This window comes from Tetrahymena thermophila, assembly GCF_000189635.1.
Source record: "Tetrahymena thermophila SB210 genomic scaffold scf_8253887, whole genome shotgun sequence".
NCBI classification, from domain to species: Eukaryota; Ciliophora; class Oligohymenophorea; order Hymenostomatida; family Tetrahymenidae; genus Tetrahymena; species Tetrahymena thermophila.
In genome coordinates, this window is record NW_002475959.1 from 26296 (window position 1) to 49862 (window position 23567).

At 21.0% G+C, this 23567-nt stretch overlaps 9 protein-coding genes across 9 annotated transcripts; 5 read left to right on the top strand and 4 right to left on the bottom strand. All coding sequences in view use genetic code 6, as the record gives it.

The window, feature by feature from the left end:
* Positions 1–1665: 1665 nt before the first annotated feature.
* Positions 1666–3862, top strand: TTHERM_00646820 (AMP-binding enzyme family protein; the record flags this gene model as incomplete). The annotated part of the gene is made up of 3 exons (XM_001027391.2): positions 1666–3341; positions 3389–3630; positions 3684–3862. The coding sequence occupies exons 1-3, from the start codon at positions 1726–1728 to the stop codon at positions 3860–3862; spliced, it is 2037 nt and encodes a 678-aa protein (XP_001027391.2). The 5' UTR covers positions 1666–1725.
* An 849-nt stretch (positions 3863–4711) lies between these two features.
* On the bottom strand, positions 4712–5031 carry TTHERM_000646821 (transmembrane protein, putative; the record flags this gene model as incomplete). The annotated part of the gene is made up of 2 exons (XM_012800916.1): positions 4712–4949; positions 5006–5031. 2 exons carry the CDS (start codon positions 5029–5031, stop codon positions 4712–4714), a joined length of 264 nt encoding a protein of 87 aa, XP_012656370.1.
* A 451-nt stretch (positions 5032–5482) lies between these two features.
* Positions 5483–7620, top strand: TTHERM_00646830 (AMP-binding enzyme family protein; the record flags this gene model as incomplete). Its single annotated transcript, XM_001027392.2, has 3 exons — positions 5483–7101; positions 7149–7390; positions 7442–7620. 3 exons carry the CDS (start codon positions 5483–5485, stop codon positions 7618–7620), a joined length of 2040 nt encoding a protein of 679 aa, XP_001027392.2.
* A 1453-nt stretch (positions 7621–9073) lies between these two features.
* Positions 9074–11217, top strand: TTHERM_00646840 (AMP-binding enzyme family protein; the record flags this gene model as incomplete). The annotated part of the gene is made up of 3 exons (XM_001027393.2): positions 9074–10695; positions 10744–10985; positions 11039–11217. The coding sequence occupies 3 exons, from the start codon at positions 9074–9076 to the stop codon at positions 11215–11217; spliced, it is 2043 nt and encodes a 680-aa protein (XP_001027393.2).
* Positions 11218–12500: 1283 nt separating this feature from the next.
* On the top strand, positions 12501–13460 carry TTHERM_000646839 (transmembrane protein, putative; the record flags this gene model as incomplete). The annotated part of the gene is made up of 1 exon (XM_012800917.1): positions 12501–13460. The coding sequence occupies one exon, from the start codon at positions 12501–12503 to the stop codon at positions 13458–13460; it is 960 nt and encodes a 319-aa protein (XP_012656371.1).
* A 230-nt stretch (positions 13461–13690) lies between these two features.
* Positions 13691–14040, top strand: TTHERM_000646840 (hypothetical protein; the record flags this gene model as incomplete). The annotated part of the gene is made up of 2 exons (XM_012800918.1): positions 13691–13933; positions 14011–14040. The coding sequence occupies 2 exons, from the start codon at positions 13691–13693 to the stop codon at positions 14038–14040; spliced, it is 273 nt and encodes a 90-aa protein (XP_012656372.1).
* Positions 14041–15102: 1062 nt separating this feature from the next.
* Positions 15103–16121, bottom strand: TTHERM_00646841 (hypothetical protein; the record flags this gene model as incomplete). The annotated part of the gene is made up of 3 exons (XM_001471010.2): positions 15628–16121; positions 15457–15563; positions 15103–15395 (listed from the first exon to the last, which is right to left on the bottom strand). Exons 1-3 carry the CDS (start codon positions 15945–15947, stop codon positions 15103–15105), a joined length of 720 nt encoding a protein of 239 aa, XP_001471060.1. The 5' UTR covers positions 15948–16121.
* Positions 16122–16973: 852 nt separating this feature from the next.
* On the bottom strand, positions 16974–18504 carry TTHERM_00646850 (RED-like protein amine-terminal region protein; the record flags this gene model as incomplete). Its single annotated transcript, XM_001027394.3, has 5 exons — positions 16974–17012; positions 17078–17486; positions 17545–17925; positions 17997–18392; positions 18449–18504. The coding sequence occupies 5 exons, from the start codon at positions 18502–18504 to the stop codon at positions 16974–16976; spliced, it is 1281 nt and encodes a 426-aa protein (XP_001027394.3).
* Positions 18505–19205: 701 nt separating this feature from the next.
* TTHERM_00646860 (guanine deaminase) lies at positions 19206–20901 on the bottom strand (the record flags this gene model as incomplete). Its single annotated transcript, XM_001027395.2, has 2 exons — positions 19206–20086; positions 20310–20901. 2 exons carry the CDS (start codon positions 20899–20901, stop codon positions 19206–19208), a joined length of 1473 nt encoding a protein of 490 aa, XP_001027395.2.
* Positions 20902–23567: the final 2666 nt, after the last annotated feature.

A 23567-nucleotide genomic window follows, 5' to 3' on the forward strand; every position in this document is an offset into this window, starting at 1 on the left:
AACTAAATCTAAGATTAATTAATATCAATAATTTTAGTTTTTTTCATTTTTTTAAAATTATGAAACTTATTCGATTTGAGAGATGAACATGATATCATCATTATCTGCTTGTAATTAAGATAATTTATTACCTAAAATAAATGGATTTTGTTAATTTGTTGAGGATTTTTAAGTCTTATTGAACTCAGAAAGTTATATTTCCTTTAGATCTTTTTTTTATTCTTTTTATTAAATTTTAGTATTAATATGATAAAAACTTAAGAAATAATGTTTACATTTCCTTTTAAAATAGTTATTAACTCTATAGTTAATGAAATTCAAATTGTTATTTTCTAAGGCTATAGTAGATTAAACTTATCCTATTGATGACAACGCATTTGATACAGTATCACTTTCTTCTTTGAAGTTATAGATATTAGGAGAAAATTCAAATTATGGGCTGCTGACAAACAAACAGTTTTTATTTTTTTCAATTATTTTTGAATATATCTATGCTAAATTATTATTAGATCTAAGTAAATTTAAAAAACTATTTATTGTTTTACAAAACTAATAATACAAATTAAAAGTTAAATTAATAAACATCAATAATTTTAGTTTATTTCATTTTATTTGTATTAGGAAACATATTCCATTTGAGAGATAAACATCATATCATCATAATATTCTTGTAATTTAATTAATATTATTCAATATTACTTTCTTCTTTAAAGTTATAGAGATTGGTGAAAATTCATAATATGGGCTGCTGACTAACAAACTGTTTTTATTTTTTTCAATTGCTTTTGGATATATCTTTTCTAATTTATTTTTAATTTTTAAAGTCTTTAAAAAAAAATTATAATAATACTTACTTTCTGAAATTTTAAGAGATTATAATAACTCTTTTCTCTAAGATAAATTTAAATTCAAAAAACGGGTGAACTACTACTTGAATTTTTATTTTAATTGTGGATTTATTTACTTTTTTTATAAATTAATCCCTAAGCACCTCTAAATTGACAGACAACTAAGAAATACTCTTTAAAAAAATTAAATAATTTAATTTTATTAATGTTTTATTATCTTTATACTTATGCTTAGTATAAATATCAAGTTTAGACTATTATGATAATAAAGCAACACACTTAAAGGTGGTAATATTAATTATTGCTTATGACTGTGCAAAGTAATACACTGAGACTGCAAACTTTTGAGGAATAAATATCTATTTGATTCAGCTAATCAATTTAGTAAGGCTTTACTTTTGTAGCAAGTAACTCATAAAACAGAATAATTATTAAGTAAACTAAAATACCTTTGATAATTAAAGCTTAAGAAAAATAATTCAAAACAATTATAATTATTGCTTTTTAAATAATTTTAACAAACAATTTTCATTATATTCTCATAAAAAATATATGTGTTTTATAAAATAATTAATCTAAAAATTAATAATATTTTATCATTTAATTTGATTTATAATTAATCTTCATATATTAAAATAGTAAATTTTAATTCACCCAATAGGTGAATGACTCTTTACCTAAATTATCATTTTATTCACATTATAGGTGAAAATCATCATCAATATTAAAGTGAATAGCCTCTCATCTATTCACCTTATTCACCTAAAAAATAAGGAGTTCTTTTTTTATATAAGTATAAAAAATATTAAATAAATAAATATTGACTTTGATAAGAAGTAGAGATTAATTTTCAAAAGAAATAATTAAACGGTAAGAAATGAATTTAAGAAGAATTGATTTATTTGCCTCTTAATTTAATTTTAATGTTGATGGAAATTTCATTCAGAAGGGTACCTGTATAGGTTCATTCTATACTGTAATTGTGTTTTCTTTATTAATATCTTATGTAATTTACATATTTGAACAGTATGCTAACAATGAAATTGAACCTGTTTATAGATCTCAAAATATAATAAATAACTCTACATAAAAAATAGACTTAGAATCAAATGTATTTGCATATAAAATTAACAACCACTTTTTAGATTAATAAAAATAATTAGAATATGCGTAATTCTAAATTTATGGTGTATTCTCTAATGGTACATCTAATATGTAAGTTCCTCTTTCTTAATAGTAATGCTCTGATCATAATATACAAGATTATATATGTATATACTATTAGTAAACAAATGAAAGTATATTCTTTAATATTCAAGAATATAATTACATTTTATATGAAATAAATATTTAAGTGATAAGCTGTAATGATAACTTAACTTTATAGGATCATTAAAACTGCGCAAATTAAAAAGATATAGATGCCTTTATGAATTCTGCTAATATTTAATTAAAACTACAAGTTAAATAATTTAATATATAATCTAGATCAATGGAGTCTACATTTCAGACAGTAACAATATACACTTCTTCAGATTAATATACAACAACGAATATTGATTTATAAAACTAGTAAATTTAGGTAAAATAAGGTTTATTCATTCAAAATAAATAAATTTATAATGCTCCTGGTAACTTTTAGGTTGGTAATCAAAACCTAAATAGATAGTTTGTCGTTTAAAACTATGGTTCTTCTCCTTATAGCTTTATTGTAATAAAAGTTGATTAAATCACTTAATAAATCTCAATTCAATTCCCAACTATTCCTTAAATATTAGCCTTAGTGAATAGCGTTGCTCATATTTTAATGTTTTTTGGGATATTTTTGAGGTATCTTTCTCAGCTAGATTTAAAAAAAGATTTTTTTGTTATAATTTTGTAAAATATTTATTAAAGCACATATTAAGATATTCTGAAAATCAATAATTTATGTGAACCAATTGAAAAGTTGAATAATAACTTACAAAATAAAGAATAAGATAATAATTTGAAAGGATAAATAGATTAAATTTAAACATCAAAATATGAAAAAGAAAATATTAAAAAAGAATGTTTTGATAATGAAAATTAAGAAACAGAGCAGCCAAATAAAGAAGATTCTATATTTATAGAATTAGTTGACATAAAAAATAAAATTAAAAAAACGGATATAAAGAATCATAAAAATGAAGAATCTTAACCATCATAAGACTGCTAATAAGTCCATTAAATAGGGCCCAAATTGATTTATCCTATATATCTGTAAGAAAAGTAAATATCTTCTCATGCATTAGACATTTCTAAATAAAATCAAAAAAAATCAAATGCTACTAAAGAAATTGAGCCATAAAAGAATAATTTGGAATAATTAATCTAGGCTGATTAATAAACCTTTTATAAATTTGAATAAATGACAAAAAGTGACTAAACCTAAGAAAAATAAATTGAAAAGCTAAAAATGAGTAAAGACAAAACACTGGCTTCTAAGCTAAAAAAAATCATATTTAATTTTAAGTAATTTATTATTTTTTATTAAATTATTGAATAAAATTTTAATAAAGGATATTCAATAAGAAGAAATACTTGAGTTCTAAAGGTTTATTGCCTTAACATTAAAAGAAAATATATGAATAAATAGACTAAGATTTGAACATTAATTATTTCTATTAAGAAATAATTTTTTTAAAAAAGGCGATAATGATTCTTCTAACTTAAGATTAATTAGCCTCTATTTAGCTAATTGGATGCTCCTAGAACTTTTTAAATTTAAATATAGACCAATCAGATGCATAGTCTATTTTAAGTAATTACTACTCTATTAAAATTTTGATTTTTAAATTCATTATTTTTATTAAGAATCCAACTTAGGTCTAAATCATTATGAGCTCTAACTTGCAATTACATAGTCTTAAAATTTGTAAGGTTAATATTTATAATAATTCTTAAAGAGGTGCTCACCTCAAGATAAAAGCGAAAGTATAAGTGAAGTAGATAAAAGAATCCTAGAGTCGATCAGTAAATGTTATATAAGTTGATCATATATTTATTTTATTGTAAATAAATTGTTTATTATAAAAATTTTTAATAATAAGATAACTTAAAAATAAACTAAGTAATATAATATAATATTTTATTCTATTGATATATGATTTTATTAATTAAAAAATCTATTAATTTAGCATTTTAAAGTTAAAGAAAGGCTTGCTTTCTTTTTTATATAAATTAAAAGAAGTTATAGATTGATTTATAATATTCCCAAACAGGGTAGTGATTATTTAAAAAAATATTTTTTGTTTAACTTAATATAAATATAAACAAATCTTAATGTAAAATTAAAAAAAAATAATTGGTTTTATTTCCCAGTATCTGACTCATTTTTTATGGGCTACAGAATTTGCTCTCAATTTTCTTAGTGGGGGTAGAATATTTTTCATAGGTAATTCAATATATTAAAATAAAACTTTTTCTATTTTACCTGGTTGAGGCAAATAACCATTAAATTAAATGGAAGTAGAAGTAGTGTTGAAAGTTCATATATTTAAATACGATTCTAAATATCTAAAATAGCAATGAAAGATAAACCATTTTAGAGTTTAAATGCTTTTAAGAAAATATTAGAAATAGAGTAATTTGTCCCATAGATGCAAACATCAAATGAAATAGCTTGCTATAAATTTACTTTGTCAATCATATAAATTTAATATTTTGAAGAAGAAACGATTGCATAATTAGAGTCTTTTATTAAATTGACAGACTAAATCATTTCAAAGAATAGTTTTTACTCAGCCTATAAAGTATAGGGATTTGCAATTTTTACAGAATAGTATGATATAGCTAAAATTTTGTTAGTACTTTCTATAAACTTCATTTATCTGATAGTAAAGTCAGCTAAATTATGATTAAAAATAAATAAACTAAAATTTTTTATAGATAACTATTATAATATGTTTGATAGCATTAATTATGTTATCTTCATTCTTAGAAATATCATTGTAATAAACAAAGCTTCCTATTAAATAGCCTTATTTATCAGTTAATATAGTATTAATTAGGAGTATATTTGTTTTTAGGATCTTCAAAAAAACTACTAATTATGTAATCATTATAAAACCTTTACGGCCACTTTTTTATAATATTTGTCATAATTATTATTTACTAATATTTAATGATATACTTACTATATTAAGTTGAGATATTTGGGCATGATTGTGCTTTTATGCTATTAAAATAGTTGGCCAATATAGCTAAAATATTAAATATTGTTAATAAATTCATATTTTAGTTAGCACTTTTATTTGATTAAACTGTTGCTTAAGATTTATCAAATTAAATTCTATAATGAAAATATTAAGATTTCTTTTCTCAACTTTTATTTAAGTTAAATATTCATCTCTAACTTCATATTTTAATTAACATTTTATAAATCTAAAATTTTTTAAATATGTGATCATCATAAACCATTTACAAAAAATTAAAGTTAATTATTTTAAAAATAATTTTATAGAAATAAGCTAATAAATAAGACTTTTATGATTCTTTCATATTCTGAAATTACTAATTGTTTGTTATATATATAAAAAATTATTAATAAATAACTATTGAATTTGATAATAAGTAGAAAGAAATTTTCAAAAGAAATAATCAAAGGTTAAGAAATGAATTTAAGAAGAATTGATTTATTTTCATCTAAATTTAATTTTAATGCTGATGGAAATTTCATTCAGAAAGGTACTTATTTAGGGTCATTCTATACAATAATTGTAGTTTCTTTGATTTTATCTTATCTATTTTACATATTTGAATAGTATGCTAATAACCAAATTGAACCTGTTTATAGATCTCAAAATATAATAAATAACTCTACATAAAAATTAGACTTAGAATAAAATATCTTTGCATATAAAATTAACAACCGCTTCTTAGATTCATAAAAATACCCAGAATATGTGTAATTCTAAGTCTATGGAATATTCTCTAATGGTACTTCTATTCTTTAGGTTCGTCTTTCTTCACAATAATGCTCTGATAATAATATATAAGATTATGCATGTATAAACTCTTAATAAATAGATGAAAGTACATTATTGGGTATTCAAGAAAATAATTACATTTTATCTTAAATAAATATTTAAGTGATAGGCTGTAATGATGATTTTACTTCAAATAATCATTAAAATTGTGCAAATTAAAAAGATATCGATGAGTTTATGAATACTGCTTATATTTAATTAAAATTACAAGTTAAATAATTTAATGTATAGTCTAGATCAATGGATTCTACATTTCAGTCAGTAACAATATACACTTCTTCAGATTAATATAAAACAACGAATATTGATTTATAAAACTAGTAAATTTAGGTAAAATAAGGTTTATTCATTTAAAATAAATAAATTTATAATGCTCCTGGTAACTTTTAGGTTGATAATCAAAACCTAAATAGATAGTTTGTCATTTAAAACTTTGGTTCCTCTCCTTATAGCTTTATTATAATAAAAGTTGATTAAATCACTTAACAAATCTCAATTCAGTTCCCAACTATTCCTTAAATTTTAGCCTTAGTGAATAGTGTTGCTAATATTTTAATGTTTTTTGGAATATTTTTAAGATATCTTTCTCAGCTAGATTTAAAAAAAGATTTTTTTATGATAATTTTATAAAATATTTATCAAAGCACATATTAAGATATTCTGAAAATCAATCAATTATGTGAACCAATTGAAAAGGTGAATAAAAACTTAAAAAATAATGATTAAGAAAATAGTTTGAAAGGATTAATCAATTAAATTTAACCATCAAAATATGTAAAACAAAATATTAAAAATGAATGTTTTGATAAAGAAAATAAGGAAACAGAACAAGCAAATAAAGATGATTCTATATTTATAGAATCAGTAGACTTAAAAAATAAAATTAAAAAAATGAATTTAAAGAATCATAGTAAAAATGAAGAATCTTAACTGTCATAATATAGCTAATAAAGCCATATAATAGGGCCCAAATTGAGTTATTCTGTTAATATGCAAGAAAATTAAATATCTTCTCATGTCTTTGACATTTCTAAATAAAATCAAAAATAACAAAATTTTACTATAGAAATTGAGTCATAAAAGAATAATTTGCAAGAATTAATCTAGGTTGATTAATAAATAATTGATAATAATGAGTAAATTGCAAAAAATAACTAAAATTAAGAAACATAAATTGAAAAGTTAAAAACGGGTTAAGATAAAACACTGGCTTCTAAGATAAAAAAAATCATATTTAATTTTATGTAATTTATTATTTTTTATGAAATTATTGAATTTAATTTTAATAAAGGGTATTCAATAAGAAGAAATACTTGAATTCTAAAGGTTTATTGGTTTAAAATTAAAAGAAAATATATAAACAAATAGACTAAGATTTGAACATAGCCCAATTCTATTAAGAAATAATTTTTTTAAAAAAAGCGATAATGATTCTACTAACTTAAGATTAGTTAGCCTCTATTTAACTAATTGGATGCTCCTAGAACTTCTTAAATTTAAATATAAACCAATTAGATATATAGTCTATTTTAGGTAATTACTAATTTATTAAATATTGATTTTTAATTAATTATTTTCATAAAGAATCCAGCCAAAATCTAAATCATTATGAACTTTAATTTGCAATTACATAATCTTAAATTTTATAAGGTTAATATGTATAATAATTCTTAAAGAGGTGCTCATCTAATGATAAAAGTGAAAATATAAGTGAAGTAGATAAAAGAATACTAGAGTCAATCAGCAAATGTTATTTAAATTGATTGTATTTTTATTTAAATAAAAATTTATTGTTTAATATTAAAACTTTTCATGATAAAATAACTTATAAATAAACTAAGAACTCTAATATTTTATTTTTTTATGATTTTTTTTATTCAAAACCTATCTATTAATTTAGCATTTTAATGTGTAACAAAGGTTGCTGCTTTTTGTAAATTAAAAGAATTTTTATTATTTAGATTGATTTACAATATTGCCAAACCAGAAAAAAAAATTTGTGTAGTTATTATTTGAAAAATATTTATTTGTGTTAATTATATTAAAAATTTTAAAACAATATTTTTTTTCTTTTTAATTATTATTTTTTTTTGATAAAATTATAATTAATTAAATTTACTTTTTATTTGTAACATAAATATTACTTTTTTTCAAATAAAAATAATGGGGGCTTCTACATAAGGGGGCTATTGCCAAAAAAATAAAATTTTTTTCTGTAACACTATCATAAAATCTTTTTTTTTAATTAGAAATTAAAGGTTAGATAATTTTTATTTAAAAAAGTTTAAATAAAATAAATAAATGTTATAACGAATAAATTAATTTAAGATAAAAATAAGAAGTAATTATAGATTTTACTTGAAGACGGTACGGTTTCTTATGATTTTTCAACTTTCATTGTCAATTTTTTTTGATAATTTGACATAATAACGAATCAATTAATTTAAGATAAAAATAAGAAGTAATAATAGATTTTACTTGAAGACAGTTTCTTATGATTTTTCAACTTTCATTGTCAATTTTTTTTGATAATTTGTCATAATAAAGAAAAATTTAACAATTATGGCTAGATAAATAATGGTGAAATTAACATTTATTTATGAATGAATTAAATATTTAGTTAGTGTTAAAGTTTTGGATTAATATAAAAATGTATTTTAATACATTCATTCTTCAGATCTTTTAAATAAAAAAATAAAATTTTATCAGTCTACATTTATCACAAAGATTTTAAATGATTTTAATTTATGCAAAATATTTATAAGAAAAACTTCCCTTTCCAAATTTTATTTTAATCAATCAAAAAAAAAGCTAAGATTACTTTTATACTTTTTAAATTTATAATTCATTTATTTTTTATTCTAAAATGGTGGGTTTTCAAAAAAAATCATTGGTATTTAAGTAAAATATAAAGTTTATTAACTTTTTTTATATATTCAAATTTATTAGAAATACAACAAGAGAAAATGTCCCTAACAAGTAGTTACCTTAGGTTGCCTAAAAATAATAACATTTTTTAATTATATTACATTAATAAATAAGACTGGTATGATTCTTTATTCTAAATTAACTAATTGTTATCTATAAATATAATAAAATTGCTAACAAATAAGACTAATATGATTCTTTATTAAAAAAATATAAATAAAGAAATAACTATTGAATTTGATTAGAAGTAGAAATAAATTTTCAAAAGAAACAATCAAAGGATAAGAAATGAATTTAAGAAGAATTGATTTATTTTCCTCTAAATTTAACTTTAATGCTGATGGAAATTTCATTCAGAAAGGTACTTATTTAGGGTCATTCTATACTATAATTGTAGTTTCTTTGATTTTATCTTATCTATTTTACATATGTGAACAGTATGCTAATAACCAAATTGAACCTGTTTATAGATCTCAAAATATAATAAATAATTCTACATAAAAAATAGACTTAGAATAAAATATCTTTGCATATAAAATTACCAACCGCTTATTAGATTCATAAACATACCCAGAATATGTGTAATTCTAAGTCTATGGAATATTCTCTAATGGTACTTCTATTCTTTAGGTTCGTCTTTCTTCACAGTAATGCTCTGATAATAATATATAAGATTATGCATGTATAAACTCTTAGTATATAGATGAAAGTATATTATGGGGTATTGAAGCATTTAATTACATATTATCTGAAATAAACATTTAAGTAGTAAGCTGCAATGATGATTTTGCTTCAAATAATCATTAAAATTGTGCAGATTAAAAAGATGTTGATGATTTTATGAATGATGCTTATATTTAACTAAAACTACAAGTTAAATAATTTAATATACAGTCTAGATCAATGGAGTCTACATTTCAGACAGTAACAATATACACTTCTTCAGATTAATATAAAACAACGAATATTGATTTATAAAACTAGTAAATTTAAGTAAAATAGGGTTTATTCATTTAAAATAAATAAATTTATAATGCTCCTGGTAAATTTTAGGTTGGTAATCAAAACCTAAATAGATAGTTTGTCATTTAAAACTTTGGTTCCTCTCCTTATAGCTTTATTGTAATAAAAGTTGATTAAATAACTTAATAAATCTCAATTCAGTTCCCAACTATTCCTTAAATATTAGCCTTAGTGAATAGTGTTGCTAACATTTTAATGTTTTTTGGGATATTTTTGAGGTATCTTTCTCAGCTAGATTTAAAAAAAGATTTTTTTATGATAATTTTGTAAAATATTTATCAAAGCACATATTAAGATATTCTGAAAATCAATCAATTATGTGAACCAATTGAAAAATTAAATGAAGACTAGCAAAATAGAATATAAGAAAATATTTTTAAAGGACTAATAGATAAAACTTAATCTTAAAAATATGAAAAACAAAATATTAAAAAAGAGTGTTTTGATAAAGAAAATTAGGAAACAGAACAAGCAAATAAAGATGATTCTATATTTATAGAAATAGTAGACGTCAAAAATAAAATAAAAAAAATGAGTTTAAAGAATCATGGTAAAAATGAAGAATCTTAGCTGTCATAAGAATGCTAATAAAGCCATTACATAGGACCCAAATTGAGTTATTCTATCAATATGCAAGAAAATTAAATATCTTCTCATGTCTTAAACATTTCTAAATAAAATCAAAAATAATTAAACGTTACGGCTGCTGAAATTGAGTCATAAAAAAAAAATTTGTAAGAGTTAATCTAGGCTGATTAATAAACTTTTGTTAAATTTGAGTACATTTCAAAAATTAATTAAAGTTAAGAAACATAAATTGAAAAGTTAAAAATGGGTAAAGATAAAACACTAGCTTCTAAGATAAAAAAAATTATTTTTAATTTTATGTAATTTATTATTTTTTTATGAAATTATTGAATTTAATTTTAATAAAGGGTATTCAATAAGAAGAAATATTTGAGTTCTAAAGGTTTATTGCCTTAACATTAAAAGAAAATATATAAACAAATAGACTAAGATTTGAACATATCCCAATTCTATTAGGAAATAATTTTTTTAAAAAAAGCGATAATGATTCTTCTAACTTAAGATTAGTTAGCCTCTATTTAACTAATTGGATGCTCCTAGAACTTCTTAAATTTAAATATAGACCAATCAGATGCATAGTCTATTTTAGGTAATTATTAATCTATTAAAATATTGATTTTTAAATTAATTATTTTCATAAAGAATCCAGCCAAGGTCTAAATTATTATGAACGCTAACTTGCAATTACATAATCTTAAAATTTGTAAGGTTAATATGTATAATAATTCTTAAAGAGGTGCTCATCTCATGATAAAAGTGAAAATATAAATGAAGTAGATAAAAGAATACTCGAGTCTATCAGCAAATGTTATTTAAATTGATTGTATATTTATTTAAATGAAAATTAATTGTTTATTATTAAAATTTTTCATGATAAAATAACTTACAAATAAACTATTAATAATATTCTATTTTATAATTATTTATTCAAAAATCAATATGTTAATTTAGTATTTCAATGTTAAAGAAAGGTTTGCTTCTTTTTTTTAAATTAAAAGAAATTTGGGTATTTAGATTGATTTATGTAATTTCCAAATCAGAAAGAAATTGTGGGAAGTTATTATTTGAAAAAATATATATTTGTGTTACTTAATATAAATTTGATTACATTATTATTCTTTCATTTAATTTTTTTTACTTTTCAAATAAAATAATAAATAACTAAATTTACATTTTATTAATCAAATTTATATTAGTAACAAAAATATTAGTTTTTTTCAAATAAAATCAACCCTGGTTTTTTTTTTTTTTGATTTAGCTATTCAAGCTTTAAAACATTAACATCTCCTCATAGCAAAAAATATAATTTAGAACCAAACTATATATTTTTCTTACAACTCATAAACCAAATTACAGTATAGATAAATTAAATGAAAAAATTAATGAATGATAACTATTTTTAATAAATTAAATATATTTGAGATAATAAAAATGTTAAAATAAGAAAATTTAAAAAATTTTAGGTATTATTAGTTTTATTAATTTTATTTTTTTAATGGATGTGTAAAAACATGCTTTAAAATTTATTTAGATATTTTAATTTTCAGCTCGTTCTTATGAAAATTTACTCTTTTTTTAAATGTTTTCACAAATATTCATAAGAATAAATTAATCATCAAAATAATATTGTTCCACTAAAATGAATCAGTTATTGTATTAAAGTAATTTTCACTATTTCTGGTGGTTTAAAGATACATTTTTGATCAGTCAGAAATTGAATTATCATTTCTAATGCACATTGAATTTTATATTCAAATTGACTATCAATAATAGCATCAAACAATAAAAAAGATTATATTTTTTTAAGATTTTGTTAAAAATTCAATTAATTAAATTAAGGAAATAAGAAAAAAACAAATTAATGAATATAGATAAAAAATATAGTTTTATTAGATATTTTGATATATTTGCTCCTCCTTATTATCAAAAAATAAACTAAAATCATTATAAAAAGACAACAGTTGTTGGAGGATTATTTTCTATTTTATTAGTTTTGGTTTGTTTAAGTTATTTTATTTAATAAATAACTTATCTTTAACTAGATAAAATTACTCCTAAATTTATCCAATATGACGAGTTTGAAGCAGATGGAGTTGAATATGAAATGCCTTCAAAAAACTTAAGTGTTGGTATTTTTTAGCTAAATAAGAATTTGATATAAATAGAGCTAGAGAAAAAAATATAATATTTTAACATATTTTTATTTTGCTCTTAAAGTAAGCAAATAATAAATTCATAAACATCATTTTCAGATGGTGTTTATGCCTTTGGAGATGTAAATTACTATGAAAACATACCACTTGAGAGAGATGTAGTTCCTTACTCAGGAAACAATATATAGATCATTATTTCTAGATGTTCAAAAGAGTTTTTGAGAGATTAATATGAAAGATGCGCTACTTAAGATGAAATTTATAGCTTAATGCAAGAGTATGAATTATCTTTAATAGTAAGTGTCCTTGATAAAAGTTTTTCTATTAGAGAAAATAAATTTAAAGATAGATTTTTTTCAACTCTAAGCTTATTTAATAACCAGTAAAAATCTTTTGGAAATGCTATTTTGAAAATTTAGGAAACAGAAATACAAAAAGGACTATTCTTTTAAAAATCTGAAAAACATAAATAAATAAGTAATTTAAATTTTTAAACCTTTTCAGGAAAAATATTTGATAATGATACCCATTATGCTGAAGTAGTAGTTTAATTAGATAACGAGGTTAGATAAACTAAAATTTAATACCCTCAGATTCCTGAAATATTAGCTTAAGTATGGGGTATAGCTTCTATACTTTTGCTTGCAGGATATATTTTTAAATTTATTGCTTAAGCTACTCTTGCATAAGACTTTTTGAGTATACAGCTGAAATATTACTATAAAAAAACTGCTTTGAAAGTTTTTGGAAAAAATGATAATACTAAATAGAATGAAAACAATTAAGATTCTCATCAATAAGCAGAAGCTGTGATAAAATAAAATGAAGAAATATAAAGCGCAAGTTTTAAAAAAAACTTGAAAAAATATTTCCAAATATCAAACTGTTAAAAGTAAGTCTAATATTATTGAATATTTCCCAAAAATATTTCAATTAATATTCTTAGCAATTTTGCAAAGAGTTTTATTTTAGCGTTTGATAATAATTTTTAAATTAATTATCAAGTAATAAATATTTATTTTTAATTTTTAAAAAAAGATGGATGATATTTTTCCTACCATCATGGTGTTTGAAAAGAAAAAAAAAAGTGTCTGAAAATTAACATTTGTTAAATAAATTAATAAAATAAACAAATAAAGACATGTGTGTATTTGAAATGTAAAAAGAATTTTTGAAGTTAAGGATTGCAATAAAATTACTATTAACGCCTGAATAATACTCTGCAATTTAAATGTGTGGATGTGATTTGGATGATGCAGAGCAAACCCTTGATATTGAATTAAAAGAATAAAAGATATAAAAAGAACCTATAAAAAACGAGTTACAAGCCTCTAGCCTTAGTATTTCAGATATTCAAAATCCAATAAATAGTTCTGATAACTAAGTTATATAATTTTCACCATAAAATGCGTTGAACCATCTTGAAATTATGAATAAAGTAGATTTTGACATTAAATTTAGGCAGGACTGTTTAGAGAAATTTTTCAATGATTGTTAATAAAATTAAAGTAGAGAGTAGTAATTATTAAATCAAAGGATTATAAATTGCATGATAGGAGTCTAATTTAATAATTCTATGGCATTAATGAAAAGTAATTAAGAATATAATTATTTAAGTTATAAAGATAAATAAAATATTTTGTTTTAAAGACATTCTACAAACAACTGATTTTAAAATATGTTAATAAATATTTTTTTATGTTAAATTTTAATAAAGCTTAATACAAATTTAGTTTTTTATTATTTTAAGAAAAACTGAAATTATTTCAATTTTTAATCCTTCAATAACAAGTTTGGTTAAAAAATTAATTTTATTTTTTATTAAAACGTTATTTCTATCATAACATTATATTTTATTACTTAATTAAATAAATGCATTATTTTTTTTTCCTACATAAAAATATTAATTGCTTGCATGAATTATTAATTATCATTTTATTATTTTCATTTATAAAATTATTTTTATGTTTTATTTTATTCTAAGAGTGAAATTATTAATTTTTTTAATAAAGATAAAGTCTTCAATTGTATTTAACTTGATATCATCAAATTTAAATTTTATATTTTAGTTTGATTAAAATTCTCTACTTGATGTTTTGTTTTTATAAAATATTTCATTTGATAATAATAAATATGATTTTTTATTCTTATGAATAAAATTTGATAAAAAATTGTTAAATTATTAAAACTAAATAATTTTTTAATATTGTTTTATCTTCTTTTTAAATGTAAAAAATAATCTCTATTTTTATAAGTAAAAATATAACATAAACAATTTAATTTTATATTTTGAAATAACTTTTTTAGCTTAAATAGCTAATTAAAATAATAAATAAATAATCTAATTTTCAGAATAAAATATTTTTTCGTTTTAAATATGTAATTTTTTAATTGATTATATAATAATAAAAATAATCCTTTGCAAAAAAAATATCAGTTTTAGAGTGAAAATTAAGTTTAATTTTGCTATTTTAAAATTATTAATTGAAGAATACTATTATACATTTGCATTTATAAAATAAATTATAAAATAAAATTTATAAAATTTAAATATCAGAAATCACAATCACTATCACTATCATCATCGTCATCATCACTATCTATATTAGCCTAGTTTTTCTTAGCTTCTTATGTAGGTATTTCTCCTTCAATTTTATCTTTTTATTAATTTTCTGAAGATGCTTTATTATCGTTGTTTTCAAAATCATCATCATTAAAGTCATCAAATTCGTCGTCTTCATCTATTTCTTCTACATCATCAGTATTTTTAAATTTCAGGTTGTCAAGCTATTAACCAGATTCTATTTCAAAGAAATTTTTCTTTTCATCATCCCACTGAACTAAATCTATTTTGAAGTAGAAATATAATAAAATACATTTTTTTTTTAAGGTTATATTTAAAGTTACTCTTTTATATTTTTCTCAAAAGAGTTCTTCTTGTTCTTTCTCTTAATTTAGATAAATAATCTTCCATTTCCTTTTGAATTCTTTCTTCTTTTCTCTATTCTTCTTGGCTGTTAATTGTTTAATAATTAATTTTCAACTCAAATTAGTAAATAAATAAATAAAATGTATTACGGATTGGTACTTAATTATTCGTTAGGAGTCAAGCACTTAGCACAAATTTTATGGGCGTTTGCGCATTTATCACAAGCGTGGCGATAGCTTTTGAATATATTTTTTTATTGACACTTGACACATCTGGCTTCTGTATTTGACTTTTTGTATTTATTGTATTGCATTTTCCATTTAATTTAATCGATACATCTTTAGCACAAATGATCTAAAGGAACTCTCTAATGAATTTCAATAGCTTTTGTATCAAAAGTAATCTTAAAAGCTGTTCTATTTTAATATTTCTATCCAGATTTTTTATTATCTCCCTTTCTTAAAGACATTTTTAATATTTTACTTGATCCTACTAGTTAGTTTATTAATATGTGGGTTTTTGATTTAATGTTTTAATAATTTAACTAAATCTTTAGATTTGATAATTCTATCTAATTAATTATTAGCTGCTCTTTCTTGCTTATCAAGTCTTCTACTATCTTTGTCTTTTGCTTTATCTATTTAGTTTTATATGTCCTCTAAAATACTATTTTAATCATAAATATATATAATCCATTATATCAAAAATTATAAATTAATCTTCTGTATTGCTAATAATTAGTTTTTTATAGGGTGTTTGTTTCTTCATTATAATAATAATTTAATTCAAAAAATACTATCGTTCTATTTTGGTATTTCACATTAAAATGTAAAAAACTTCTCATTTATTTGAAAGTTTAAAATGCTAATTAAAACTCTAAATAATTAAATAAACAAACAAAATTCTCTTTAAATATTTACATTAATTTTGGATTTATATTTCATAACTAAATTGCTTCATAAATATAAATATAAAAAAATAACATTGTTGAATGCATTTTTTTTATTTTAGTTTTAAATATCCACTAAAATATTTATCATAATATATTGAGAATCTATGACATAGAAAAATAAAAATTAATCTTCAGCATTTGTAATTATCAGGTTTTTATAGGATATTTCTTCTTTCTTCATTATAATAAATAAATTCAAAAAAGCTTGATTAAAATTATTGTATTTCTTATTAAAATGTAAACTTTAATTTTAAAGACAAAAATACTAAGCAAAACTCTAAATAAAAAAACTGACAATCTCTTTATATACTCACATTAGCCTTAGATTTATAAATCTAATTGAAATCACAGACCATAAATTAAAATTTCATAAATATAAAAAAAACAAATAAAGAAATTAAATATTTTTTTTAATTTTACTAGGAATAAAGCTTTTTTTAATAATTAATTTTTGATTTTTATATTTAATTTTGGATTTACATTTATAAATTAGATAATATTTGAGAAAATAATTTGTTTAAATAAGTAAATTTATTTATTAAATCAACTCTTATTTTAAAGATCTTACTTTTCTTTTATAACCTATTGATTAAAATTATTTATTTATTTATTTTCAAACCATTTTATAATAACTTAAAAGTATTTACTCTTTCTACAGCAGCTAATTTTCTACCAAAGGTATCGTTTTTCTTCTTTTTAATAGGCTCTTAGGATCCAAAAATTTTATCTCTCTCTCTAAGTTCTTTAATCTAATTCATGGAAGGTGCAACCTTAGGGAAGCATTCATTATAATAATCATCTTCTTCAATTTCAAATGGATTTTTTCTTTTTTCATTTAATCTTGTTCCCATCTGTAAACTTGCACTCTCATTAGGATTAATAATATTTTCTAACTTTTATTTCAAAAATTCTTTTTTTTATTCTTCTATCATCATTTCTTTGTAATCCTTAACATCTTTAAAAATATCCTCTTACTTCTCTTGCTCTTATTTTAGTAGAATTTCAGATTATCTTACATTCTATTCAAACAAATCATTATTTGTATCACCAAATAAGCTTAAATTACAACACAAAATTATAAATAAATTATTTTATTGAGATAAATGAAATTTACTCAAACTCGTTTTCTTCAATCTGCATTCTTTGTTCCTACTCTTTTTTAAGTTTTTCTAATCTTTCTCTTTCTTCTTTTAGACCTTTCTTTCCTCTTTCACTATAAATTGTAATAATTCTTGTAAGACCTTCTAAAGCATCAGGACCAATCTTTGGTATAACCATATATTCATCCTCTTCGCTTTTCTCCTTTAATACAATACTAGGTATTTCACTCATTATATTATTGCCTTTAATTTCGTATTCGTAATAACTAAATGGTATAGGAAACGCTACTCCTTTCTAAGATACTTTTTCATTTGTAATATATCTTTTGTCATAGACACCCATAACTCTCTTTGCAAAATCACTTGGCTCTTTCTTTCTTTTTGAAAGACTTTCTCTATAAAAAATAATAAGTAAGCAAATTAGATGATTTTTACCTTTTTTGATGAATTTTAAATAATAAAATACTTTATGCTCTCTAAAGTCTTAGCTGCATTAATCTTTTCTTTTTCTTATTATTTTTCTGTCTTTGCCTTCTCTTATTCTTTTTTTAAAAGACTGAAGTCTAAACCTTTAAGTCTAACAACATTTTCTTGCAATTAATATTTATCTTTTTCTTCATTAAAATCCAATCCATATTATTTGGCAACATTAATTTCGTTATTCTCATCATTTTTCTCGTTCAAATCTTCTAAATACCCATATTCTCCATCACTTTCTTCGTTAGCATCAATCTAACCGAGTTTTCTCTCTTAAGCTCTATCTCTATACTTTGAACTTAGTTAAACTCTTCTTGAAATATCACTGCCTTCTTCATCAAAATTTTTTTTGAAGTTCATCTGCTATTCAAAAGCTCGCACATTTCTATTTTGATTTAGTTACTAATGATTAATTGCTATTCAACTTTTACAATCAAATACTTTAAATATTTGGCTTTATCAAAGTTCTTTTTTTCCTATTTATCGCCTTTATCCATAAATCAAACCTACAAAAGGAGAAGTATCTATTGCTAATTAGATTAAATTCAACTAAAAATTATAATTTTTTTGTAATAAAAAGGAATTATTAGAAATTAATTTAACATTCAATCAAAAAATCATACAATCAAATAAATAATTGATTTTGATTGTTTAATTTATTTTAATTGACTGATAGACACCAATTAGTGCTGAATATTGAAATTAAAATAAAATTATATTTTTAATTTATTTATTTTAATTTAGAATAAATATCTAAATATATTCATTTATTTTTTTTAGAATTAAAATTTTCATTTTAATTGTAAAAGATAATTTTTATTTTATTTTGTGCATTAATTTTAAAGAAAAGTTTTTGAAAATATGAAAATCTTTTTGAAATTAAATGAAATATAATTTTTATTTTATTTTGTACATTAATTTTAAAGAAAAGTTTTTGAAAAATATGAAAATCTTTTTGAAAATAAATATAAAATTTTATAGATTTCTTTTTACAGTTTTTTACAGGAATAAATTCAACACATAATTTTAATGATAATGAATAATATAACTTAGTGATAAAAAATTAACAACTTTGAGATTTTATAAAAATTGGAATTTATTTTTTTTGTTTGTTTGTTTGTTTGATAGTTTTTTTGGGTGATTTTATTGTAAATTTATTTTTTTCTCATAAGCTTTTTGATTGCTTTTTTATTTAAAATCATATTTTATTTCCTCTTTAGTAACGCTTGATACCTGCTAAGTGGGTTGAGTAAACGTTGTTTGAGTCACCCATCATCATTAAGCCAAATAATTTATCTTGAAGCAAATATTTATCGTCACCTGGTTTGATAGTACTGAGTTTTAAGCTCTCTGAAGTTGCTGTGGATTATTATGTAGTCGAGGCTCTTTTTTCGATATTTTCAAATCTTAATCTTTGAATATCATTAACACACCAATCAAGAACAACAAAGTCTGCTTCATATCCTGGTAAAAATTTACCAATTTTGTGTTCTAAGCTTAAAGCTTTGCAACCTCCGAGGGTGGCTCTGTAAAAACCTTCAAAAGAAGTCATGGGTCTTCTATTTTCAACATGTTGTTGGCTTACCATAATAAATTTATAGGCATCTTATAAGGTTCTGAGCATACCAAAGTCAGTACCACCACCGACATCAGTACCCATACCAAAATTAATACCATTTTATACAGCTTGATGGTAAGGGAACATACCAGCACCGAGGAATCCGTTACTAGTTGGGCAATATGCAACACCACATTGAATTTATTTCATCTTATCAAGTTCAGGCTAAGTACAATGAACACAGTGAGCAAAAACTGAATGTTTATGAACAAGATTAGATTTGTCGTATACATCGAGGTAATTTTCACTTTCGGGGAAAAGGGACTTAACCCAGTCAACTTCTTAAAGATTTTCATTCAAATGAGTATGGATGTAAGTATCTGGGAATTAATGCTTAAGCTAACCAGCTACATTTAATTAATCTTAAGTTGATGTTGGGGCAAATCTTGGGGTTATTGAATACAAACATCTGCCAACATTGTGATAGCTTTAAATCAAATCGAGGGAATCTCTGTAAGAGCCTTTTAAATAAATAAAATAATTTATTATAATGAAAATTGGTAGATATTTTAAACAAATTGCATTTGTTAAGTAAGAACATTCAAATAAATAATTTAAGAAATTTCTAATGATTGAAATATTGGCTAAATTAGAAAGCTTAAAAATCTGATAATTTCCAATAAAGGATAAAAATTAAGAAATAGTAACAAAGATAAAAGAATAAATTGATAATATATAAACTACCTTCTACTGTGTCTTAGAGGAATTCTGGAGCATTTCTATTCATCATAGTCTTACCAGTGATTATTCTCATATTCAATCTGATAGCCTCATCAAATAAAGCAGCAACTGATTCAGGATGAATTGTGGCAAATACTAATGCAGTAGTTGTACCATTTTTCAAAAGCTCGTTCAAGTAGAATTAACTAATCTTCTTAGCATAATTAATATCTTTGAACTACTCTTCAGTAGGGAAAGTGTAAGTATTCAACCAGTTTACTAAGCTACTAGCGAAGGAGCAAATCATTTCTGTTTGAGGATAGTGGGTGTGGCAATCTATGAAACCTGGCATTATTAATTTATCTTTATATTCTTCAGAAATTAGAACAGAAGCATGCTTAGCGCGCATTTCTTCATAGTTTCCTGCTTCGATTACTGTACCCTTTTCCAAATCTAATACGAGAAGGCCATCTTTATAGAACGTGAGAGCATCTTCTTGAGTTTCCTTGAAGTAAGGGTCTTCGTTAAAGAATAAAATGTTAGCACGGTAAGCTATTTTTTGGACGTTAGCTGGGATTTGTTAATTGTTTTAAGGATTTAATTATTGAATTTCCATTTAAGTTAAGGAGGGGGATTTATTTACTCTTAGTTAAGCTAGATAGGATTTAGACAAAATAATTATTCGCTTTTAAATTAAAAATTTTGATATTTTCTTTGTTAAAAGAAATTTAAATTTTCTTATTTTTAGATTAATTATTATAAATCATTCGAAAAGCAAATAAAGTATATAATACTGAGAATCTATTACCACCTTTAATTTGTAAATTTTCTATCCTAATCACACAATACCTAATTATAATTTTAGTTAGCTCACCATGAAAAATAATTAATTATTTCCTATCCAAGAAAAAGATCATTTATGTTAATATTTAATACTGAAATTGAAGAATAAAGCCAGAACATTCAAAATTAATCAAAATTTATCTTTTTTCAATCAAGACTCTCTTCAATTTCATTTTTATCTTTAACTTTCACTTTATTAGATTCATTATTCCATTTTTATATTTGTAAACAAATTGTGACAAGAATTTAGGTTAAAAAATCACTTGAAATTAGGGCAATTTTAGAATAGTGTGATGAAAAATATTATTTAGATTAAATTAAAACCTATGTGTACAATGTAATTTATTCATTGCAATACTGAGTGGTTTTTATTATTAGCTTTCTAAAACTAAATATTAATATTAACCAAATCTTAATATTTCTTCAGTGGATATTAAAGATATCAGGCTAATTTAATAATTACTAAAAAATATTTGGATTACTTTATTAATGTTTGAATTGATAGATCTATAAATCAGATATAGTGTGGCTAAATAAAGATTTATGAATCCATTATAGAATGGCTTTATATTTTTTTAATTTAGCATAAATGTGTTCTATTAATCTTTATGTGGATATTAAAAATATCAGACTAATAATTGAATAATTGAGAGATATTATAAAACATTATTGTTATCATTAGTACTTGAATATATAGAACTATAAATCATATTCAGTGTAGCTGAAAAAAGAAAAATGAATCAATTATAGAACGAATTTCTATTATTTTACAATAGCTTTGTTCTATTAATCTTTGTTTACGTATATTAGAAAAACTTTCTATTTCATAAGAAAGAAATTTTAATCTAAAAATTTAAAAAAGAAAACATTAAAATTAATGGATAAATCACACAAAATTACTTTTAATTTTATCATTTAACTAACTTACTCTAAATTGGTATTTTAACTATTTTTGTTAAATTTACATAATATCAATCATATCTAATTTGTATATTTTTGAATAATAAAAATGCTATTAACATTTAAAGATTAGTTGTATTTTTGGCTTTTTCTTCTTTTTACTTTTGAGAAATTTATTGGAAAGATTGAAACTTTTATTTATTATTGCTATTAAATAAAGAAATAATTGATTATAATTGCTATTAAATAAAGAAATAATTGATTATAGAACTAAAATTATGAAGTAAAAATTGTATATTATTTATTTTTAATGGATTTTCACTTATTTTTTATTTGAGATTTATCTAAATAATTGATGAATTAATTTATTAAATTGATATTTCTTCGAATTCGTCAGCTCTTTCTTGTAAATTTTTTGATGAATAAATCAAATTTTTAATATTTAAGGCAGTTATTTTATGAAGAATTTTGGCTTGAATTTGTTTGTGGTTTATGAATAAATCTAATTAATTATTCTAAAAAATTTGATGATAAGGCAGTTTACATTTTATTAACAATTACTATCATGTAAAAAAATACATTATAATATTATTTTATTTTTTAATTAAACACTTTAGAATTATTAACATATTCTAATTCAATTTTCAAAAATAAATTCTCTTCATAACTATCTTCATCTTTATAATTATAAATTTATTACTATTTATTTTATTTTTCTCAATTCTTCATTCTAATTTAATTCATCTATAAAAAATACTATTCAAAATAATTATTTATATAAAGTGTATCCTATTTTTAATTATTTACTAATTTAAAAAATCTTCCTTTTAAATCCTTAAAAATTTAGGATTATTATAATTTGAATAGCTGTCTATGTAAAAAAAATCTATTTAACCTTAAAATGAATCATTAGTTTAAGGTAAATAAATTTTCTCTTTAGTTATTTAATAGTTATATATTAAATTCTTTTTTGATATATTACTATATTATTCTACAATTTTATCATCCAGTAAATATATTTCAAAGATAAGCTGAATCATTAAATAATTTTACTTATTATTTACATGTAATAAGAAAATTAGTTTTTTTTTTTATTTTAATTGTTTTTAAACACTTTTATATTAAATTATTAAAAATTGTTTAATAAATATTTGCATTTTGAAAATAATTTTAAAAATTAGAAGTATATATTTAAAATTAACTCTTTTTTTTAACTTAGATGCTTATCAATTTCACTATTTTTATTTCATCTTTAGGTTTGTTAATAACTCTTTTCTTATTTCATAAAATTTAATTAGATATATTAAAAGCATAATAGTTAACAAAATAATTTGAATGTAATTTTCTTTCTATTTCTGGTTCTAAAAAAATATTTGATGAATTTCACCTATTTTCTCTAAACTGTTTAATTAATAAATTTGATATCAATCTAATTATTTTTGGATATAAAGAAATTTCATTTTCATCTTAATATTATTTAAAATAGAAAATTAAAAAAATAAAATAAATATTTTATTTTATTAAAAAAAACTATTAGCT